Source organism: Strix uralensis, chromosome Z (genome assembly GCF_047716275.1).
Source record: "Strix uralensis isolate ZFMK-TIS-50842 chromosome Z, bStrUra1, whole genome shotgun sequence".
NCBI classification, from domain to species: Eukaryota; Metazoa; Chordata; class Aves; order Strigiformes; family Strigidae; genus Strix; species Strix uralensis.
In genome coordinates, this window is record NC_134012.1 from 75,964,900 (window position 1) to 75,983,922 (window position 19,023).

Genomic DNA, 19,023 nt, shown 5'->3' on the forward strand with positions numbered 1-19,023 from the left:
ACACATTTACTCCATTTTTTTTCAACTCCCATTATTTACTCCCATTCAGAATGAGCAAACGCAATCATTTTAGACCATTTAGACAGGCCTGAGGTCTGCAAGCCCATTGGGATTTCTTGAGCAGACAGTTTGTCTGTCCTCCTACAGGACAGCAACAGGATTCAAACCAAGGATGAAAACAATGAAAGAGAATGCTCATCATCTTCACAGTTGCTCGGCATTACATGAGTCTACATTCTTGCACCTATGTTTAAAATTAATGTGTGCAAAGCTTTCAGATAATAGTTACATACCTGCCACTCTGGTCTGTAGTCCATGTAACAGACCTTCCCTCTGGTTTGGTTTTGTACCATATTCTTATTGCATGAGGAAAGTCTGTTGGAGTCTTAATTCCTGGTTTCCTTATCTCCAAGCTCCAGGTGCCAGTAGTAAACAGAAGCTCTCCACAGCTAGGCGCCTGGCTGCAGCAAGTAAAATAGTATAGCTGTTCCTTCCAGCGATCTGCAGGTAAAGTCACAAGTTCATGTACGATCTGATTCCTGAGATTTTCCAGCTCCTTTGAAACATCAGTTAGCTTGGCAGACCTTGTGAATTTTTCAATGCCTGACACAGCAGCAACATCTACCTCCTCAACCTTTAGCACGGATAAATCACAGCAGTCCAATACCAGCAGAAAATCCTTTTTCCCATGATTCACTATGTCACAGCAGTCCTTTGAACTAGAAATCCCAGAAGCCTGTTCCTTGTTGCTGTGGTTACCATTTTTATCAGAAGTATCTTCTTCACCTTTACCACAGATAGCAAAATCATTATATTCTGTTTTAGATGAACAGGCACTCACTTTTGTCACAGGAACATGGCAGGGTTCAGATGCCCTTATTTTACAGGTTTCATCGAACTGTGACTGGCAGACTTCTTTGCCAGTACTGCTGGTTTTCCTGTACCGGCTCCCAGTTTCAAAGAATAAAACTATGATGCCTTCAATAACTTTACTTTGAAAATCCACATCCAAGTCCAATATATAGTGCTTTACAAGCATGTAGCTAGTGTTGGCCATTAAGGGCAAGTCATCCTTCATCGGGTCTAACTGTGCCTCCATGTTCCAGTCTATTGGGCAACAGTTTTACAAAGCCTTAGACATTTCTTACATATGATGTCTCCATAAACAGCAAGGATATTCAGCCTTCCAGTGCCAAAAATAATTCTGATTAATATTACAGTATTGAAATTAACTGCAGTTCCTCCACTTCTCACATTCTATTAAAACAAAACAAAACAAAAAGAAATCAGATAATCGTTTCACAACCGCTTCTGAAATCTAGAAGTTATTTAAAGTCCAGTTGCCTGTATTAAAAATGGTATAGCCAAAGGGTGACTGTGTCTCTACAGAATGGCATCAAGCTAGTTGCTGCAGGATTTGCTGTCAAGAACCACTGACTTTATACTTCAGAGAAGATCTCAAGTGAAAGTATTTCTAGACACCTTTTATAAACTGAAAGAAACAAACTTCACTATAGGCCTCCTGTTGACCCTCTTCACTCACAATAATCCTTTAGAAAATATACATGATTATGAACACCTAATTTAATTACTGCACTGTCTGTTTTAAAGGTTGCTGTATTTATTTCAAATGAATTACCTCAAATCATAGGGATCATTTTACTACTGTGATTCTAAGTTAACAAGAGTAAGCCTAAATCACCTCATATGTCTTAAAGTTTTAAAGTAATAGTTTCATATATAAAATGCATCTCCGTGAATTAATATACTTTCCACATTACAACTGCTCTCATATCAGCACTTCTAGTAAATTACAAGAAAATGAGACAATTTACTGTGAGTGCATTTCAAGTATTCCTTTGAGATTGCTTATGAAGAATTTTCAAATTTATAGTTAAAATACTTAAGGTATATGATTACATCTTAATAGCTGGAAACTCAGGATAATAGCATCTTACAGAAAACAAAAGGTCTTCTCAATGGAAAATATGCAAATACCTATAAAAGCAAGAAAATATTAAAATGTATCAACATTTGTTGCAACAAGAGGCAGAAGTTCATCACAGAAGTTTAACTGTCATGCATTCTCTGCTTTGTTATGACCATTGAGCTAAAGTTATGCACTTTTAGCTCACTTAAGTCCTTTTTGTCTACTTTCTAGACTAGAAACAGAAATCAGAGGAAGAAGCAACTGTTAAATGTGCAGTTCTCTCCCAGCCAGTTCAGTGACACTTTCATGATAGGCAGCCAAGCCTGTTTTTAAGTGCCTTGAGTGAACAAATACTCCCTTGTGACATTGTTTCAGTTTCACAGCCTCATCATAGACTTCAGTGTCCAAAGTCAGTTTTTGTGTTCTCAAAGTCAGCACAAGGAGAACCCAGACTCCCCCAAGACTTGCTATTTCTTTTGTTGGAATCCAGGGCATGCTATCAAGCTAGCATCAGTAAGTGAAAGACTCAGGCCAAGAAATTATCTATACTGTTCCCTGAACTAGCTTCACACAAAGCACACAAAACATAGCAAAACATTTCCCTTCTTTGATGGCTTTCTACCAGTCAGAAACAGCTCTTACAGGGATGGCTTTGAAGACAAGCTGAGAAGAATCCTTCTTTCACATTTGTATTAATCCTCCTGCACTTTTGCAAATGTACAGAGCACGAAGCTCACTTCAGAAGGCCCTCTTTCACTGAAATATCCCAGTAAATTCAGAATAATTTGAAGATTGCCTGCAAGAGACACTCATTGCATCTTTCGAACTGCTTCCAGTAGATACTTTATTCTCTGAGTTTTCCCAAACTTCTCCGAATTTAATCATCTTCTTGTTCATTGTAACAGATTACTATTTTGAGTGCTTTCAAACTTCACATATTTGCAAGAAAACACTTTGCATCTTGCACTGCTGTAACTGATGTGTACATTTGTTTACTTTCAGAATTCAACCTTGTATCAGGATCCAAAAATAGATTCATGAGCTTCTGCAGAGTCCCAGTGATTTCAGTGTGACTTTCCAAAGATTACTTATCTTTGCAGATATATGTGCAACACTGATCTGTGTTTTGCCAGTTTGACTTAAAAAAAAAAAAAACAACAGAGGAAGGTGACGAATTAAGTACCCTGAAATGGATATTGATACCTAATATCATCATAGTGATTGCTTTCTACTTAATTTAAGGAAGTCCGGAAAATAGTAGAGAAGTGGAACTAAAGCATTTAGGAAGACCTGTAAGAAAGGCTGAGGGAAGATTCAAGAAATCTCAGCTTGGTGAATCAGCACTGTCTATAAATAGCATATGGCCATTACAGTCGTGTCATTTTGACACCTAACGGGGAATATCAGCAAAGCAACCAGAGGTTCTAGATGCTGCAACATGAGCAATACATCTGTGATGTCAACTTGATATTATCTGGATTTTTTTCTGACCACCAAAACCTCATGACTTCTGACAAGTTAGCTAATATTGGTGGTAGAAAAAAGAAATAAAGTGACTTGATGGAGAAAAAACCCAACACTGAACTAGCATTCAAGAATCCCTGATTTGCACAAATACTTAGATTTTCTCATTTGAAAACCAAGTATAATATAATACTGATATATTTTATAAAATGTGAGTACTATACTAACAGTAAATATTTGTGTTATACTGCTTATAAGTGTTTATATCTGGTTTTCTGTTTTCCAATTTGAAGATGTGATCAATTTCTCACCTCAAAAGTATTAAGATAATTACACTAATTTACATTACATTCTCAGCTACCATGTTAAGAAGCATCTCTGAACACCTTAAAATAAACAGTAAAGCTGCAGTTCAATGCCTACAAAGCTGCATTTAGTTTGTATTTAGATTTATTTAACATTACTTAACAGGGCAGATTAAGAGGTGACAAATAGTGCCAGACAAGTAAACTCCCTCCAAATTAAAAAAAAAAAAACCACAATCAGTTGAAGCATTACCAAAAAATTAAATTATATAAATATAAATCCTCTTAAAACTATTAATAACAAAACATGAAACCTGTGATATTTGAGAGACAATTGAAAACAAAAGCCAATGAAGCTAAAAACTACACAGAACAGACATTAATTTTCTACAGTTGAAAGTTTCAGATCAACACTTCTGTTTAGCAGAGATGACACAACAGATCATGTTTACAAACAGAGCAACAGACAAGAGGAACACACTTGTAGACAAGTAACAACTATTACTGCATACCCTCTGACACTGAATGTTAATTCAGATATAACACTGTGTCTGTTTAATTCTGTTTCAAAATCACCTTAACTTTAGATATCTCAGCTTTCAAAAACTGTAGGTAGCCTCTCTATCTCCAAGCACTAATAAGTGAATTTAAATGGCTGTTTTCAGGTGTCTCGGCTCCTGAAACTCCGAAGAATTTTTTAATGAAATATTTTTAAGGAGTCTACAGAACAGAACTGTGCAACAAAGTCGTCAGTACACTATTCTATTCTGACAGTGTTGGGAACTTATTCAATTATCTTTGTATTTTTGTACTGTATTTTGATAATATCATATTGATATTGAATTAGCAAAAAGCTCTGTCTTCTGTTCAAAGCATACTTCTGTTACAAATGATAATTTTACTTCTCCACTAAAGCCTCACACTGGAAGTTGCATCCTATGAAGTGAGGTGGTGTCTCAAGCAATTTGAGTTAGTCCTATTTAGAGCTTTCCTAAGCACGAAAGAAACTGAATTTACACACCACAGTTTTAAGACAGGGTAATCGCGCATCCTTTTCATTTAAATGTTTTGTAATAATTTCACCAATTTTAGCTTTTTAAAAGTAGGAGTTACATTATGAAGGCACAGCAAACTCCACTACTCAACTGTGGAGTATAAAGACTTCAGATGGTATAATGTGCAACAACAGGTGGAAAATTATATTAAAAAGAACACTGAAGAAAACCAAGGAAATATATGACCATGAACTCACTTGTCAATCTTGGGATACACATCCCCAGTATGAATTTCTGTCTATATGATGTTAATTGAAGTTCTGATAGTTCATAGTGTACCTGCTTCTAGCTAAACCAAACATATTTGATAAGAGCTTCAGCACTGGTTTTTCAATATCCAGCTGCAAACATACATACACTGAATTCAGAGGAGGAAAAAAAATGTATAAAAGCAAAAAACCTGACTTTTTTTTTTAAAATGTCACTTCTATACTATCTGGTCTACGCCTGGAGCCTCCAAAGAATTACTGCTCACTAAATAACATGCCAAAAATCCAGTTAACAGAATAGAAATTATAAATTAAATTACTTTCTTTCCCTCTTCTCTAGTGTTTCATGATCATGCACAGCAGCAATGTTTGTTTTAGGCAGTTTATACTACTGTGCAGTTGTACAGATTAAGAAATATCAGAAACATACTATAAAACAAAAAAAATTAAAATAATTCAATTTTAGAGTTAAGTTTAAAACTATTTTTGGTCATAGCTGTATAATTTCAATTACAGTAATTTAGACATATCTATTTCTGTAATATAAATAAGTGGCCTAAAGTAAATGCTAAAAAGCAGTAAAAGAATCTTAAAAGTCAACCTTGGAACTCTAAATAAGCATCAGAGATGCTTCACATGCTGTTACTTGTCTGTTAATTCTGCTGTAAAGAAATTGTCCACTAACATTCTTGCACTGGACAGTTCTTAACTTAGTGAAGAACTCATTCACAAAAGTTCTGCTACAGCACAATTCAACACCCTTCTCCCAGTAGCAATAGTGCACACATAGCATATAGAAAACCACCACACTTAAGACAAATTGGAAAGAAGCTGCTATGAGTGTCATTGCTTTGATCATTTATTACATAAGCTCTCTCCTTCATTTTGTGTCTCCACTATATACTACCATTCTCTGGAGGCAGGGACTCTACATTCATTATTGCCATGATTTCCTTATCAATGTGATAATGAAAAACTCTTCTAGAAATTCAAAAACCCACTGGGAATATGCGTGTGCAACTGCAGAGATAAAGCCCTTTGCTGAGAAGTATATAATTATTCATTAGCAAGGCTTGTTAGCAGAAACAGAGATTTTCTTCTACCTGCTGAAAAGCAGAAGCCTAACTCTCTGCAATATAAAATTGTATAAAATAAGAAAACTGATAAAAACATTTCTTAACACTGTATCTAGGTTCAGATTTTAGAAGAAAAAAGTCCTAAAAAAATGCTTAGTCACAACTCTGTCTAGCACTATAGCCCTGTAAAGAAACTGCCACAAATAATGCTAGCTTTATAATGGTAATTAGGTGCTTCCTTCATCCCTATTAGATTTTTCAACTGCTGACACTTCTTAAGTGTTAAAACTTCAATAAAAGTATCAGATTAGAAATTTCAGAGAATATAAATATGCATGTCAGGTTGTAAAAGTTGAAAATCAGGTGGTTTTGAAGAATGGTTTGATAATTTCATTAGAAGCTATTATGATGAATTTGCAAAGAGTATGTGGTTAGCACACTACCACAGCATTCTCTGCTTTATGGGCAAGCAATGAGACATTAAAAAATGTACAGAGCTCTGTATATGGAAATATTTAGTCGTACAAAATAATGCTAGCTATTAGTAGAACACTCCTGCTACATCACTCTCTGAGGTTCCACAGTATTGATAAGGCATGGGACACTGAGCTCTTGCCCGCTCCTATTCATATTTGCCCCAATTAACTGTGCACCCTAGTCTACTTTGCTTCCTTTAAAATATTTAGAAAGTTCATAACCTGACTCTAAATATCTGCACTGCTTGAAATACATACCCAATACTCATTAAAAGCCATAATTTTCAAATACACGCAGGGAGCTATTTAAAATGTGCCCTGTATGTGTGAAAAAAGAATTTTGTCAGGTTACCTTTCATTCATATCCAAATGTATTTTCATCAGCCAACTGTGTTGTTTCTACCACATCTGGCCTTTCTCACCCATGTCATCCAAACTCTAGATTTATTTTAAATATTCTCAAGGTATATCCAGTTTATTTGTTTGGTCTATTTATTTTGCGCCTCTACTACTGTATACATACCTCATATCTGACAGATTAATTATATTGTCTGGAAGAGTCCTCACTGGAAGAATCTTGTTCTTTCCCTTGAGATGAGACAGAAGTATGTGAAACACTCCTCTATTGTCTTTAAATACCTCTGCAGAAGGGAATTGCTCAGTTTCACTAGTTACCATGATCCATTTTTTTATAATATTTAATTAAACATTCTTTCCTGTAAACATTTTTTTTTTCCTAAGCTTCAGTAAATTCATGTTCCCTGAAGTTTTGTATAAAGAGAACCTAGTTATACCGTGGAAGCACTTATTTGCTCCTCACCCCTTCTGACCCCCACCTCCACTTGGAGGTCACTCTTCCATCTCTCCAATCACTCAACACACCAGCTCAGAAAAGGCAGATTATTAAAAGAAAGTTTAAATTGTGCTCCAAGTCAAAATAGCTCATTTTGCCCATGATAAATTAAGACCATTTACATAGCATGGTCACGCGACAGATCCACAGAGGCAGCAGAGCCCCAACAAGAAAGACAATAAATACTTGTATTGCTAAGCTTGAAGTGGTGTTTCTTTGCAACCTCAGCCTCTAAATCTCAGTGTTTGCGCTATTAAACTTGAACTGATATTGCTAATAACCACAAAACAATTCCCTGAGCTTATCCCTATTTTTTTATTTGCACACTGAACTTCTCTTTCTGCAATAATTTGTACTTACAGCTATTGAATTTCAACTTAATGTTTTCAATTCATTTTTAAAAATTACTTATATTGTGAATTCCAAAGTGCTTGTGACCTCTTCAGATTGACCCCATCCAGTCACTTGACTAATGCAAGCATAAAACACAAGCATGTGTGTTCACAACAAAACTAAATCAATCCTAGCCTGAGATGCCACGATAGGAAATGTGTCTTTATTCCTCAGATCTCTGCACAGCCTTCCTTCCTATGAAGCTACAAATGCAGAGGACAACTCAAGGGAAGAGGCAGGAACACACAGCTGTGGACACAATATGATCACCCTTTGGGAAGAAGTTCAGACTGGGTCAGACTTAAACCCAGCATGAGGCCATATCCAAATTTATCAAAAGCCAGCACAGACTCAACTACATTTAAGTATGTTGAAATAAATTTAAAATGCCCTCAGAGTTAAAAATGAAATCACTGGTGAATGCTGAAAATGGTCTTGAGAGTTTTATTTGCTGGGTTTTGAAATTACAAGCAAAAAAAAATTAAAAATTAAATTCAAAAGCAAATTAAAGAAAGTTTATATAGGACAAACCAGTCCTTTCAAAGGCAAAGCAAGACTATTTCTTCATTATCTAATAGCTCAGTTGTTTAGTAAGAGAAACCAATCAGATTATTTTTAAACAACTTTAACTTCTGACAAGCCTCTACCGCATGTTTTTTTCCACTAAATATTCATAAACTGATTGCCTAACAATTCACTTAATCCTCTGGAAAGAAACTAAGTTTATAATAAGCATACTGAAAAACTGCAATTTCATTGACCAAATAGGCCTAGCAGAGCCCCTAACATGACTAAAGGACTGAAGCACACAAATGTAGGAGGAGAGGCTGATGGCACTGGGTCTCGTCAGCCTTGAGATGAGGCAGTTAGATTACCTGCTATATCCCAGTACCTAAAGGGGTGTGTACAGAAAATGAAGCCAGACACTTCTTAGAGAGGCAAAGAGAAAAGACAAGCAAAAAGATAATAGGCTGCCTTGCAAATACAAGTACATTCCATATCATACTACTTTACATAGAGCTAACTTTTTTAAAAATACAAAAAATGGTAATTTTTATATTCTTCAGAGCTGCTTAGTTGTTGTTGCTGAACTGAAACAGTAAATGAAAAGCTAAGGAGCAAATAAAGAATAAGAATAGAAATACATCATTTAAAGAATGAGTATACCAAAATACACTCCCAGGATTTCAGTAGAAGTCTAGAATGTAGCTGAAATAACAAGAGGACAAACAAAGTATTACTCTTCTGCTCCAGGGTCAAGTTAACCAGAAATCCGCAAAACAGATTATATGTGAAGTAGCCAGACTACATCTCTGTTTCTAAAGTCAGCAGTTTATTTTCCACATAGAATTTAGCTTTAGTGTGTATTTCACTGCTATAGTATTAGGGTGATCTTCCACACAGTATACAGAGTGGCTACTTAAAAACATTAATTGTTTGTAAAAATGAAGATGCCTAGACAACACTGGCTGCATTGATTGGTTTTAGAAAGAAAATTCCTTAAGAATCTTTTTAAAGGCATCTTAAGACATCTTCTGCAAAATATATGACAGATTTCCAGAGATACAGATCTACAGAGATAGTACTTCATACTTTTAATTTTAAGAGACTGGGCCATTAGATGTCTTCTTAGGAAGAGGGGGATGGGAATTGGGAGATGAACAGAAGCCCAAATGCATAGTGAAGTCTAATTATTTACTTCCTCTAACAATACTAAAAAGCTCTGAAACAGAATTACAAAGCTAACAGTAATACAGAAAAGACCATGGGGAAAATGGTCCTTAAAACTTAAATCAATTGTTACTTCAGTAATAAATTAAGATGAAGCTCAAGGACAAAAAAAATATTCAAGTGACACTAATATATCTTTAAAAAATTTCTTCCCATACATAAATTTTAGGGATGGAAGCAGAGAAGCATTGTGCTTGTTTCAAAGAGAGAACACAAAATAAAACCTGCAATGTGAACAGGAAAGAACTTTATCAAAAGTTAATAAGAATTTTTAAAAGCTTTTCAGATCATTACATGTTTGTATAAGAGTCCTGGAACTTCACTTCACTATGGGAACTCCTGCATTTATAATCTTTCCACTATAACACACTATGGTAAGAAAGAAATGATGACATGAGTGTTAGATTACTTTCTACTTTTCTTTAAACCAGCTTCAACAACAATGCAATCTTCAGTTACAGTACTTCACAATATTCACTGAACTAAATCAAAAGGACTTTAAGGTAAGATTAGTTAACGTTTTCTGGAACATATATAAAATATTCATACAAAACATTTTTTTAAATTATATATAGTACCATAATCAATGTGTGCTTTTATTATTTTCTTTGCAGATATTAATTTACCCTAACTGAAAAGGTTTTCTGTAATTCTATTCCAGAGGACTTAGTGTGCCCTCTTATGTAGGGGTAATGTTACACCACTACACATTAAATCAACTGGGTACATATGCAATAAAATTCCCTCTGTAAAATTATAAGTGATTATAAAATACAAACAACACACACTGTCTTTAAACTATTCTTCTTACAACTTCAGACTCACATCAGACCAAAATTTATAGAAAATAAATATAATCAGTGCTAACACAATGTATTTTCCAGATTTTTTTAAAAAACAAGTATTAATAGAGCTGCAAAACAGTTATACATTTTAATCCTATTTTATTTATACCTGTTTTATTAACAAGAAATTTAATGGTAAAATGATGCATTTTTGGAAAGCGCACACCATTTGCAATACAGAAAAACAGTATAAGGCTACTCAGAATTTAGAACAATCTCATAGAAATATTTTAAGGCATATATATGATAGTCACCTGATTAAAAGATAGAAAGATAATTTAAATGTTTCATTTGGGCCCAAAGCCATGTTACATAAGAATTAACTTGACATGAGATGAACAGATGCATTGTCATCAACAGCACTGTTAATTTTATGACGTTAAAATACATGGATAAATGGTTGCATTCCAGACAAGATGGATATCTGCTCCTCCTTCAGGCTGTGCTTGGCTTATCAAATATTGGATCCCAACCACCCTGGAAGAACGTCTCAGTTTAATGTCTCAGTTTTAATCCAAGAAGAAAAGACAAGAATGAAATGTTTATTTGGCCACTTAAACAGAGCGCCTTTTTAGTACCAAGAAAAAAAGTAAAAGGTCAAGGCAATTAGTGACTATACACCCAAACTCTGTAGCAATGAAACAGATGACACAGGTATCACATCAAACCAGAAATCAAACTGAGTGAAAAAAAAGACAAAAATTGATAAAGGAAGGATTTACTTCAAAAATTACTGCAGAATGCAATATCAGAGCAAAAAGGTAATTATTTTAAAAATTGCTTAAAGGGACCATTGTGAAAACCCATAACTGAACAGGACAAAAAGATATACATATATATATAGTTGCATATATTTAAATGCTAGGCATCTCTACCTTTGCTTTCAATCAGTACTGCTATTTCAACAATATTGTAAAAAACATGATGATACTTTGTTTCTAGTTTAACATCTACACATAGACTGTCCCTCATTGGTCCAACATGCCTATGTCAGCAAGATGAGACAGAGAGAATGTGAGCACTCACAGAAGTCAAAAGTTGTACTGACAGGTGCAAGAGACAGGTGAGAAGGAAAAAGAGGGGGAAAAAGTGTAGCTGTGCAACAATCAAACATGCTTTGTAATCTCCATGTTCTCTTTATTTGAACTGTGATGTCTTTTCATAAATATGTGATAATATGGGGAGTTTAATAGAACAGGCTGTATATAATAATTTAATTTACCACTTGATTCTAACTGAACTTGATTAAATGCAACTTTTATCTTTTCTTCAATCAAGTATTCCCAAAAATGTACAAAAATCATAATTATCCCACCAACATCTTTTCTACCGCAAGTACTAAAATACAGCTTATCAAAATCCTAAGGAAATCAATAGGACCTGCAACATTATGCGCATCTGCAAGTCAAGCCTAGGTACACAAAGGCAGGATTCTCCCCTACTTTTTTCTGACTAATTGAATACAGATTCAGATCAAGTATAACTAACTTGACTCCCAAACCATGTATGATCATGGAACTAATTCAGACTAGCATTTGTCATTCAACATTTTCCTCATTTTCACAGGGGAAGGAGGTGGAATATGAAAGATATAGTCTTGCCTATATATTCATACCTCATGTATTTCTTGAACACTGATGTAATGTATGTTGGGTTGTTACTAAAGTGGTTTAAATACCTCTGAAGTGTTTTCCAGACAATCAAAAGCCATTGGTATGCATTTTGCCATACAAATGTCAAAGCACACAGGTATCATTTGCTTTATTTTGTGATCCAGCTATCTAATACACTCTTATAACTAAACTTCTATTCATTCTGCATTTCCTTTCATTCTCCCTTAACAGGTTAAAAGAATAAATTGTCCTTGTGGTGTTCATATAATACAAGAAACATACTACCTCAACTGCTGAAGCAATATCCTTGCTGTACACCTTGGAATTCTCCATACATATCCAAGCTTCATATATGCAAACAGTACATCTTTTACTAGTCTTTCCTGAATACACTGTTCTGAGTCAGTATTCCTTGGATTTGATATGACAAGTTCCTCACTACCTTATGCACATATCAAGATACTGTCATCATAGAGAAGACACTAGAGACATTATTTGACATATTTTTGAGATACTTCTCTTACATAACATTGTCTTTTGTAATATTTTTTGCTATATTGTGTCCATAATATGATTATCTGGCTTTCATTTTTTTGAAAGTAATGCATATCACCTTTAGAAAAGGAGTTCACTAGCTGAATTCTAAGCATGAAAACAAATTAGGTACTGTAACACTACCTGTGGTTACTCTTGATGATCATTTTACAAACACTGTTTCCTGTCGCTCTTCTATACACAAAGATGTAGCAAATTACTAGTACATTTTAAAAACAGATGTCACATTCAATGCACCTTCATAACTCATAAAAATATAAGGAAAGCTAATTGGTTATATGTTTTAATATTTTAGAAGATAGATGTTTGCAAAAGAAAAAACAATAATAGCAGATGGTGGCCAACATGAATAGAGTCACTCTTGATCATCTGTGCATAACAGGGTTGCATAAAAGGCACAAAGAATGGGAAACAGGGGAGAAGCGATCCTTCATGGAATGATATTTGTATAACATTGCTTCTCCACTTAATCCAGAAAGCATCAGCCTGAATTAGAATCATATGTCTCTGAAAGCAAACCCGAGAAAAGACCTTCCAGGCAAAATAAAACACTGCTGCAAAGTAGATAAGATTAGAGAATAAACTTCCTAAAATATCTATAGCAAAAAATGTTTCTCTGTGGTAAAAAATACACAGTAATGCAGTTTTGGTTGTTACAGTTAAAAGGAAAGTGAATTAAAGAGACAGGAGAAGGGAAGAATTTGAAAACATAATCCCATCCTACAGTGAAAGTGGAAAAGAACTGAACTACTCTGGGAAAATACCCATTACAAACAGTAAATTAAGAAAGCGAGAACAACAACTGTTATGCAAAGCAGTCTAGTTAAACCTATAAATAGCCTATTAAAAATAGAATGATCAATTTTGCTGCTTGATACTTATGTTCCATTACTCCAGGAAGCTGTTATTTTCAATTGCTAACAACTAACTATTCCAGTCTAATTCTTTTCTAACACTAATAATCCACATGAGAAAATCAGAAAACCACCTGAACTTGTTGGGAGGTCCAGCACAGGCACTGCTAGGTGGAAGCAAATGAAAGGCTTACAAACCTAAAAAAAAAAAAAAAAAAAAAAAACCAAAACTTGAAAAACAGAGAAGATACATGGTCATTATAGATGACTCCATAATATAGTGTCACAAGCTAGAAATGTACTATCCAGAATGCCCTGACTCACCCATTTCCTTTCCAAGCACATGCTTTATTTCATTGCACTCCTGACAGATCAGCCAGTGACAAACTGTCTTACATTGTTAATACACAACAATGAAAGGTAGGTGCAAAATGCAATCGTCTAAGATAGGTCTTCATGGTAAAATGTAGGACTATGCCAAACATGTTCTTTTGTAAGCGTACACAAAATACCTCTTATTTCAGAGCACACTGTAGCTGTTTCTTTTCATGCGTTTCCAAAATCTCAGAAAACAAAAATGAATGAAAGAGAGGACTGTATGAGAGAAGATCAAGAAAACTGATCTCCAACCAGACCAGGCAGTTACAGCTCTGTATTTGACATCTGCCAAGCCCCAGAAAACTCCCAACTTAAAAGCTGTTCCAAAAATTTGAATACATTAACTGGTTAATGCCTTTAAAACTCTACCAATATTTTTTATTGTGCAAAATCAGAGTTGCACAAACTTATTCATGCACAAATACTGACAAAGTAGCAGGAATCAATCCCCAAGACAGAGGCCATTTCTATCTCAGCTTTTCTGTTTTTCAGACAGTACACAAACTCATTCTCTGAAATAATAGCTAATTAAAGCAATTAAATAGATATTTACGCAAATACAGTTTCCTAGAAAACTAAGGACAGTCAGACAAACCGTACGAAGTTATGCTAGGTCTGTTTGAACACATTTCTCCCAGCTGCTGGTTCTGCCAGAATCACCCCTCTTTGAACAACAGTCAACAGAGACGCACAGTCACTCTAGCCCATAGCCTGGTACATGCTGCCAAACTGGTAATTTAAGCTAATATTCTGGGCTGCAAACAAGGATGTCTGAAGCACAGACACCAACTTGTTTTATTATGCACTCATTATATTCTTCAAAAGGTGTAGAAGTATTTCAGCACCACACACTTTCCCAACATGTCACTGGCCAATATCCAGATGCTACACATTTACACACCACCAGCTTTTTAACCCCATGTTAAAGACAGCGCAAAATAAAGCCATTTGGTTTCTCTTCACCTTCAGTTAAGCATAATTTCCTTTGTCCATACATAAAAGCTAACTCAGTTGCTTTCAACATGCAGGTGTTAGAATTATAACCTACAATGCTCTCCACTTAGCATTTAAAGAAATTAAAAAATGAAAAAGAAAAGGAGATTTCTGGATAAACACTCTCTTTAATAATTATAAGAGGTTTATAACTAATTTCCTTTAAACTGCTTTCAAGGAAGCTTCTTCCAAATCAAGTTTTATAAATTTTTTCACACAATATAAGACACAGATCTTACCAAGAAGTCAGTTTTGAGCATCAGCATCAACAGTAACTTTTTAAATATCAAGTAACATGCATACATAATTTTTGGTAATTACAAACTTATTTTTATTCCACATAGCTAACACAAATAGCTAAACCATCTTAAGCCTTTTTAAGACAGGAATGAGTTCTTCTATAGATGAAAGTAAGGCTTAAACAAACGAACAGAAACATTTGCTGCTGTTAAACTACTGTAAACCAATCCATACAAAAGAGTTTGTAGACCTCATTCTGCATCACAAGAAAACCAACACAGATTGTAATGAGGCTTTGATGTGAAAGTTAATTCAATTAGTAATATCCCTTGCCAAAGCAATTGGTACCTTCCCAGAAGCCTCCTTTTAAGTCTCAAAACTACAGAAATAATGAGTATAATGGAAGACCTTCTTTACCAAGAAGTTAGCAGCAGTGGAAGTTGCTTCCCGTGTGTTACAAGTCAAGGTAGGAAACTCCTTTCTTTCAGCTGAAATAAGGGAAAGACCAAAATTCAAAGTCCCCTCTCAACTCCAAATACCCATTCCTGAAGAAAAACACATAATTAACCAAAAGTTGAGACAGAAACATAACTTACTATCAGTAAATGAGCTAGAAGAGCATCCTGATATTCCAAATAAACTCTCTTTAGTCCATTGGCAGTTCTTTGTATTACAGTAGTGACCAAGTAGCTAAAATCATTAAACAGAGCCCAAATACATGCACCTAAACATTTTACAAGTCTCTACCCACAGTTGTCCTTACCCATTTGTGTAAGGATGGAATTTTCAATTTTTTTATTTTGCAAAATGATTCCAAGGTGGACACGGTCCTGGGCAGCCAGCTATATCTAACCCTGCTTGAGTGAGGACATTGGACTAGATGATCTTTAGCAGTCCCCTTCAACCTCAGTGATTCTGGGGAGAGCTGAACAGCATTAGAGGGGCAAAATTACCTTGGATTTTATTTCCACTCAAAATACACAAGGAAAGGATGTGTGTGTCTTCTTTTAAGGAGATGGAACATGAAAGTGAAAATATTCACACTTAGGAAGTGTCCAAATCAAATCTGTGCTGAAACTGAATGATTGTTTTCACCTCAATGCAGCTGTCATTTATAAATACTACCTACAATGTGAAAGAACTATTTCCTTAAGGCTGGAATCAGAAAAAGTCTTCTCTTTACAATGTTGACATTGGGAAGCCACCTCAGTCACTCAAATTGACCTTTGTAAAACTAAGCACTGTCCTGAGTTGTGAGGGACAAGTAAAGCACCTAACACACAACAAAACTGAAATCCGCAGATGAATTACAAAATGCCATTCATTAAGCTGACTTTCACATATAGGTTTCCAAGTGCCAGAGGCCAGCAAGTGGAAAAGCTTGCCAATCAGCTTTGAGAAGCTTGCACAGAACTACATTTATCGTTCTTTCAGGAAATTATACTTAAAACTAGAGTCCTACAAGCAGGGCACTGATTCAAGCTGTGTAGTGTGAAAAAAGACGACAGGTATTGCTGGCGGCACGACCCCTACTATTTTGCATTCTGATCACTCTACTGCTTACTCCCCTCCAGCTGCAGCAGCTCAGTTTATAAAAGAAGGCAGGGGCGGTAACTTTGTAACTTCCAGAAGGGTCTCGCAGGAGGCTTGGCGGATCGGCCCAACACGGGAGGTGGGAAACGCTGCGGGACAAGAGAAGCCGGCACGCTCAGCTGCCCACGGCTCAGCCCTTACGGGGCACCCGGCTGCACCTCACGCCCCCTGCGCCACGCCAGGCCAGAAGGACGGGGCTGGGGGGAAGGCAGGAGATGGAGCGCGTACCACGGCAGCCAACATCGGCGGTGGCTGCTTCACCTCCAGCGTGCCAGCTCCTGGGGCCACACGGTGCATGCGGAGGCGCGTGAGGGCAAACGGGACGAGTGGGACGAACAGCTGCTACCGACCCCCTCCCTTCCGAGCGCCCAAAAGCCACGGCCATTACCTGCCGGGAGGCTCACGCCAAGCCGCCTCCACCTTCCAGCCCCGCCGCGGCGCCTTTTGATGACCTCAGACACCCGGCACCGCCCCTACTCGCCCCGCCCCGCCCACCGCGGTGGGACGCGCGCAGGCTCCTCAGCGGCGGGCAGGCGGCTGGTATCGGGCTGCCCTGGCCGGCGGTTCGTCGCGGGGGCTGGCGGCGCTGGTCACTGCGGCCGCCCGGGGCACCCTCCCGCGAGGCGCGGTGGGGCTGAGTGAGGCCAACACACCTCTTACCGACGGACCTGGCCTCGTCTTGCGGTTGAGCTTCCCACTCCCAGGGAGCGAGGGATGGGGGACAAGGGCAGAAACCGGCCCTCTGATAACGGGTGGTAGTTTCCTGCGTCAGAATCGCTTGGCTGCTTGTACCAGCCTTTGCAGGCAGGTTAAGATCACGGGATGGAGAAACGGACTGGTTTTTGCTCAGTAAGGTGGAGCCCTGCCATTGGTATGCAAGGCAGACAAAATCTCACTGACCTCAGCTTAGGATATAAATAAAAGCATTTCTTTTTACATCACAGACTTAATTAGATACATCATTCTGTCGTTTAGATTGGCAGTGAATGGTCAAGCTCTTGGGGCGATTCGTCGCTCATCAGCTGCTGGCACAGCCCCACTGCTTCTCTGTCTCAGAGCTGGCTGGGTGCTGGAGATACCTGCTGGCTCCCAGGCAAGCCAAGGATGCTTCTCACTGGCAAATTGTTCCGTTACTTCTCTCAACAAACGGAATAGCCACTAAAAATACCCAACGGTTGCTAGCATTGAGTCAACCCTGCAGCCGTCTAGGAGTGGTAGGCAGGCCACTGGCTGTTAAAATGGGGACCAGGAGAAAGGTCTTTGAAACACCTAGTTTAGTTTTGCAGTTGAGTCTTGCCACTTAACTAAATTCTCTGTCCAGAGGTGCCCAGGCTTCTTGACGAGACTAGCATAAGGAGTGGGGGAGGATGGAATGGAAATGCCTCCACAGCTTGGCTCGTATGAGAAGGATAATTAAATATTCATTAGAATAGGGATTCAAACCTGGCTTTCCAATGCAAGTAGCTTAACCACAGCTTGGCAAAGTCACTTTCTCCTTCTCCTTAACCCCATGAACATTTAATTATTTATGCAAAATGAAAAAACACTGAGAGGGAAAATTGGGAGAGTCCTAGAACTCCCAATTGCATTTTCTAGGGCACTTTCAAAGGAGGTGGGAAATTTGGATTCAGATCCTTGATAACCAGTGAAATTTGCAAACAAAGCTCCCTCCCCCCAAACAGATGCCCTTATCCTTGGATTATAGGGAAAGAAACACAGAGATCACCTATTGTGCAGGCCTCTAGTCTGCCTTGGACAGGGTATGCTAAGCAGGGAATTTGGGAATATAGTTTGAGAATCCTTCTGAGGAGAAGGATTTGATTTAGTTTTGTGAATGCCTGCTAGCAGAAAATGTAGGCATATCTACACAAAGCAGTGCGGCAATGAATTTTGGACCATTAAAGCGATATATCTGCCTTAAATTACTTCAGTGCCAGGATGAAGTAGCTTAGTCTTCACCTTGCAGTCAGCTGTAAAGGCGTGGTTCCAAACCTAACCCATGTGTTTCATGGTTAAGGACCTCTGCATCAGTTGCAGGGTAAACCTACTCAAAAGATGTCTTAAAGTCTACCTTGTAGCAATTTAGGTAGCTGGGAGCACAGATCACAATTGACCAGAAACTTTAAGGTTTTGGAGGCTTAAAAACATTGGACTTGGGAGCCTATATGATATTGGGATACTTACTTGCCATTGTGAAATGCAAACTTTTTCAGAGCAGGTCTGACTGAGATGGTTTTTAAAGTGACAGAAACTACTAGAAATCTCAGTCTTTCTAAAATAATTGGAACATACTAGCCCTGGTAGGAAGATAATAGAAAATATCTCTGACCCAGGCAGATCCAGTACAGGGTCCTGTTTCTGAGGACCACACTGTAATCAATGGCTTATTTTTTCAGTGCACAACATGGGTCAAGTTTCCTGCTGATGCAGTAACGAAATACAGAGCTCTTGAAATCAATT

The 19,023-nt window shown here is 37.3% G+C and overlaps 1 protein-coding gene across 12 annotated transcripts in view; it reads right to left on the reverse strand.

Moving 5' to 3' along the window:
* The window catches only part of AOPEP (aminopeptidase O (putative)), a 235,091-nt gene extending 218,088 nt beyond the window's left edge, over window positions 1–17,003 (reverse strand). For 9 of the 12 annotated variants that reach the window (XR_012627089.1, XR_012627090.1, XM_074856095.1 and 6 more), the window contains exons 1-4: window positions 16,952–17,003; window positions 15,388–15,458; window positions 13,494–13,557; window positions 294–1,257 (exon numbers count right to left, since the gene is read on the reverse strand). Coding sequence is in view for 9 of the 12 variants with exons in the window: in XM_074856095.1 (XP_074712196.1) it covers window positions 294–1,099 (806 nt within the window). In the remaining 3 variants the exon portion in view is untranslated. Of the gene's footprint in view, window positions 1–293; window positions 1,258–7,038; window positions 8,014–13,493; window positions 13,558–15,387; window positions 15,459–16,951 lie in introns of those variants that run through there. The other 3 variants (XM_074856091.1, XM_074856093.1, XM_074856100.1) reach the window with 3 other exon arrangements.
* Between the last annotated feature and the right edge of the window lie 2,020 nt (window positions 17,004–19,023).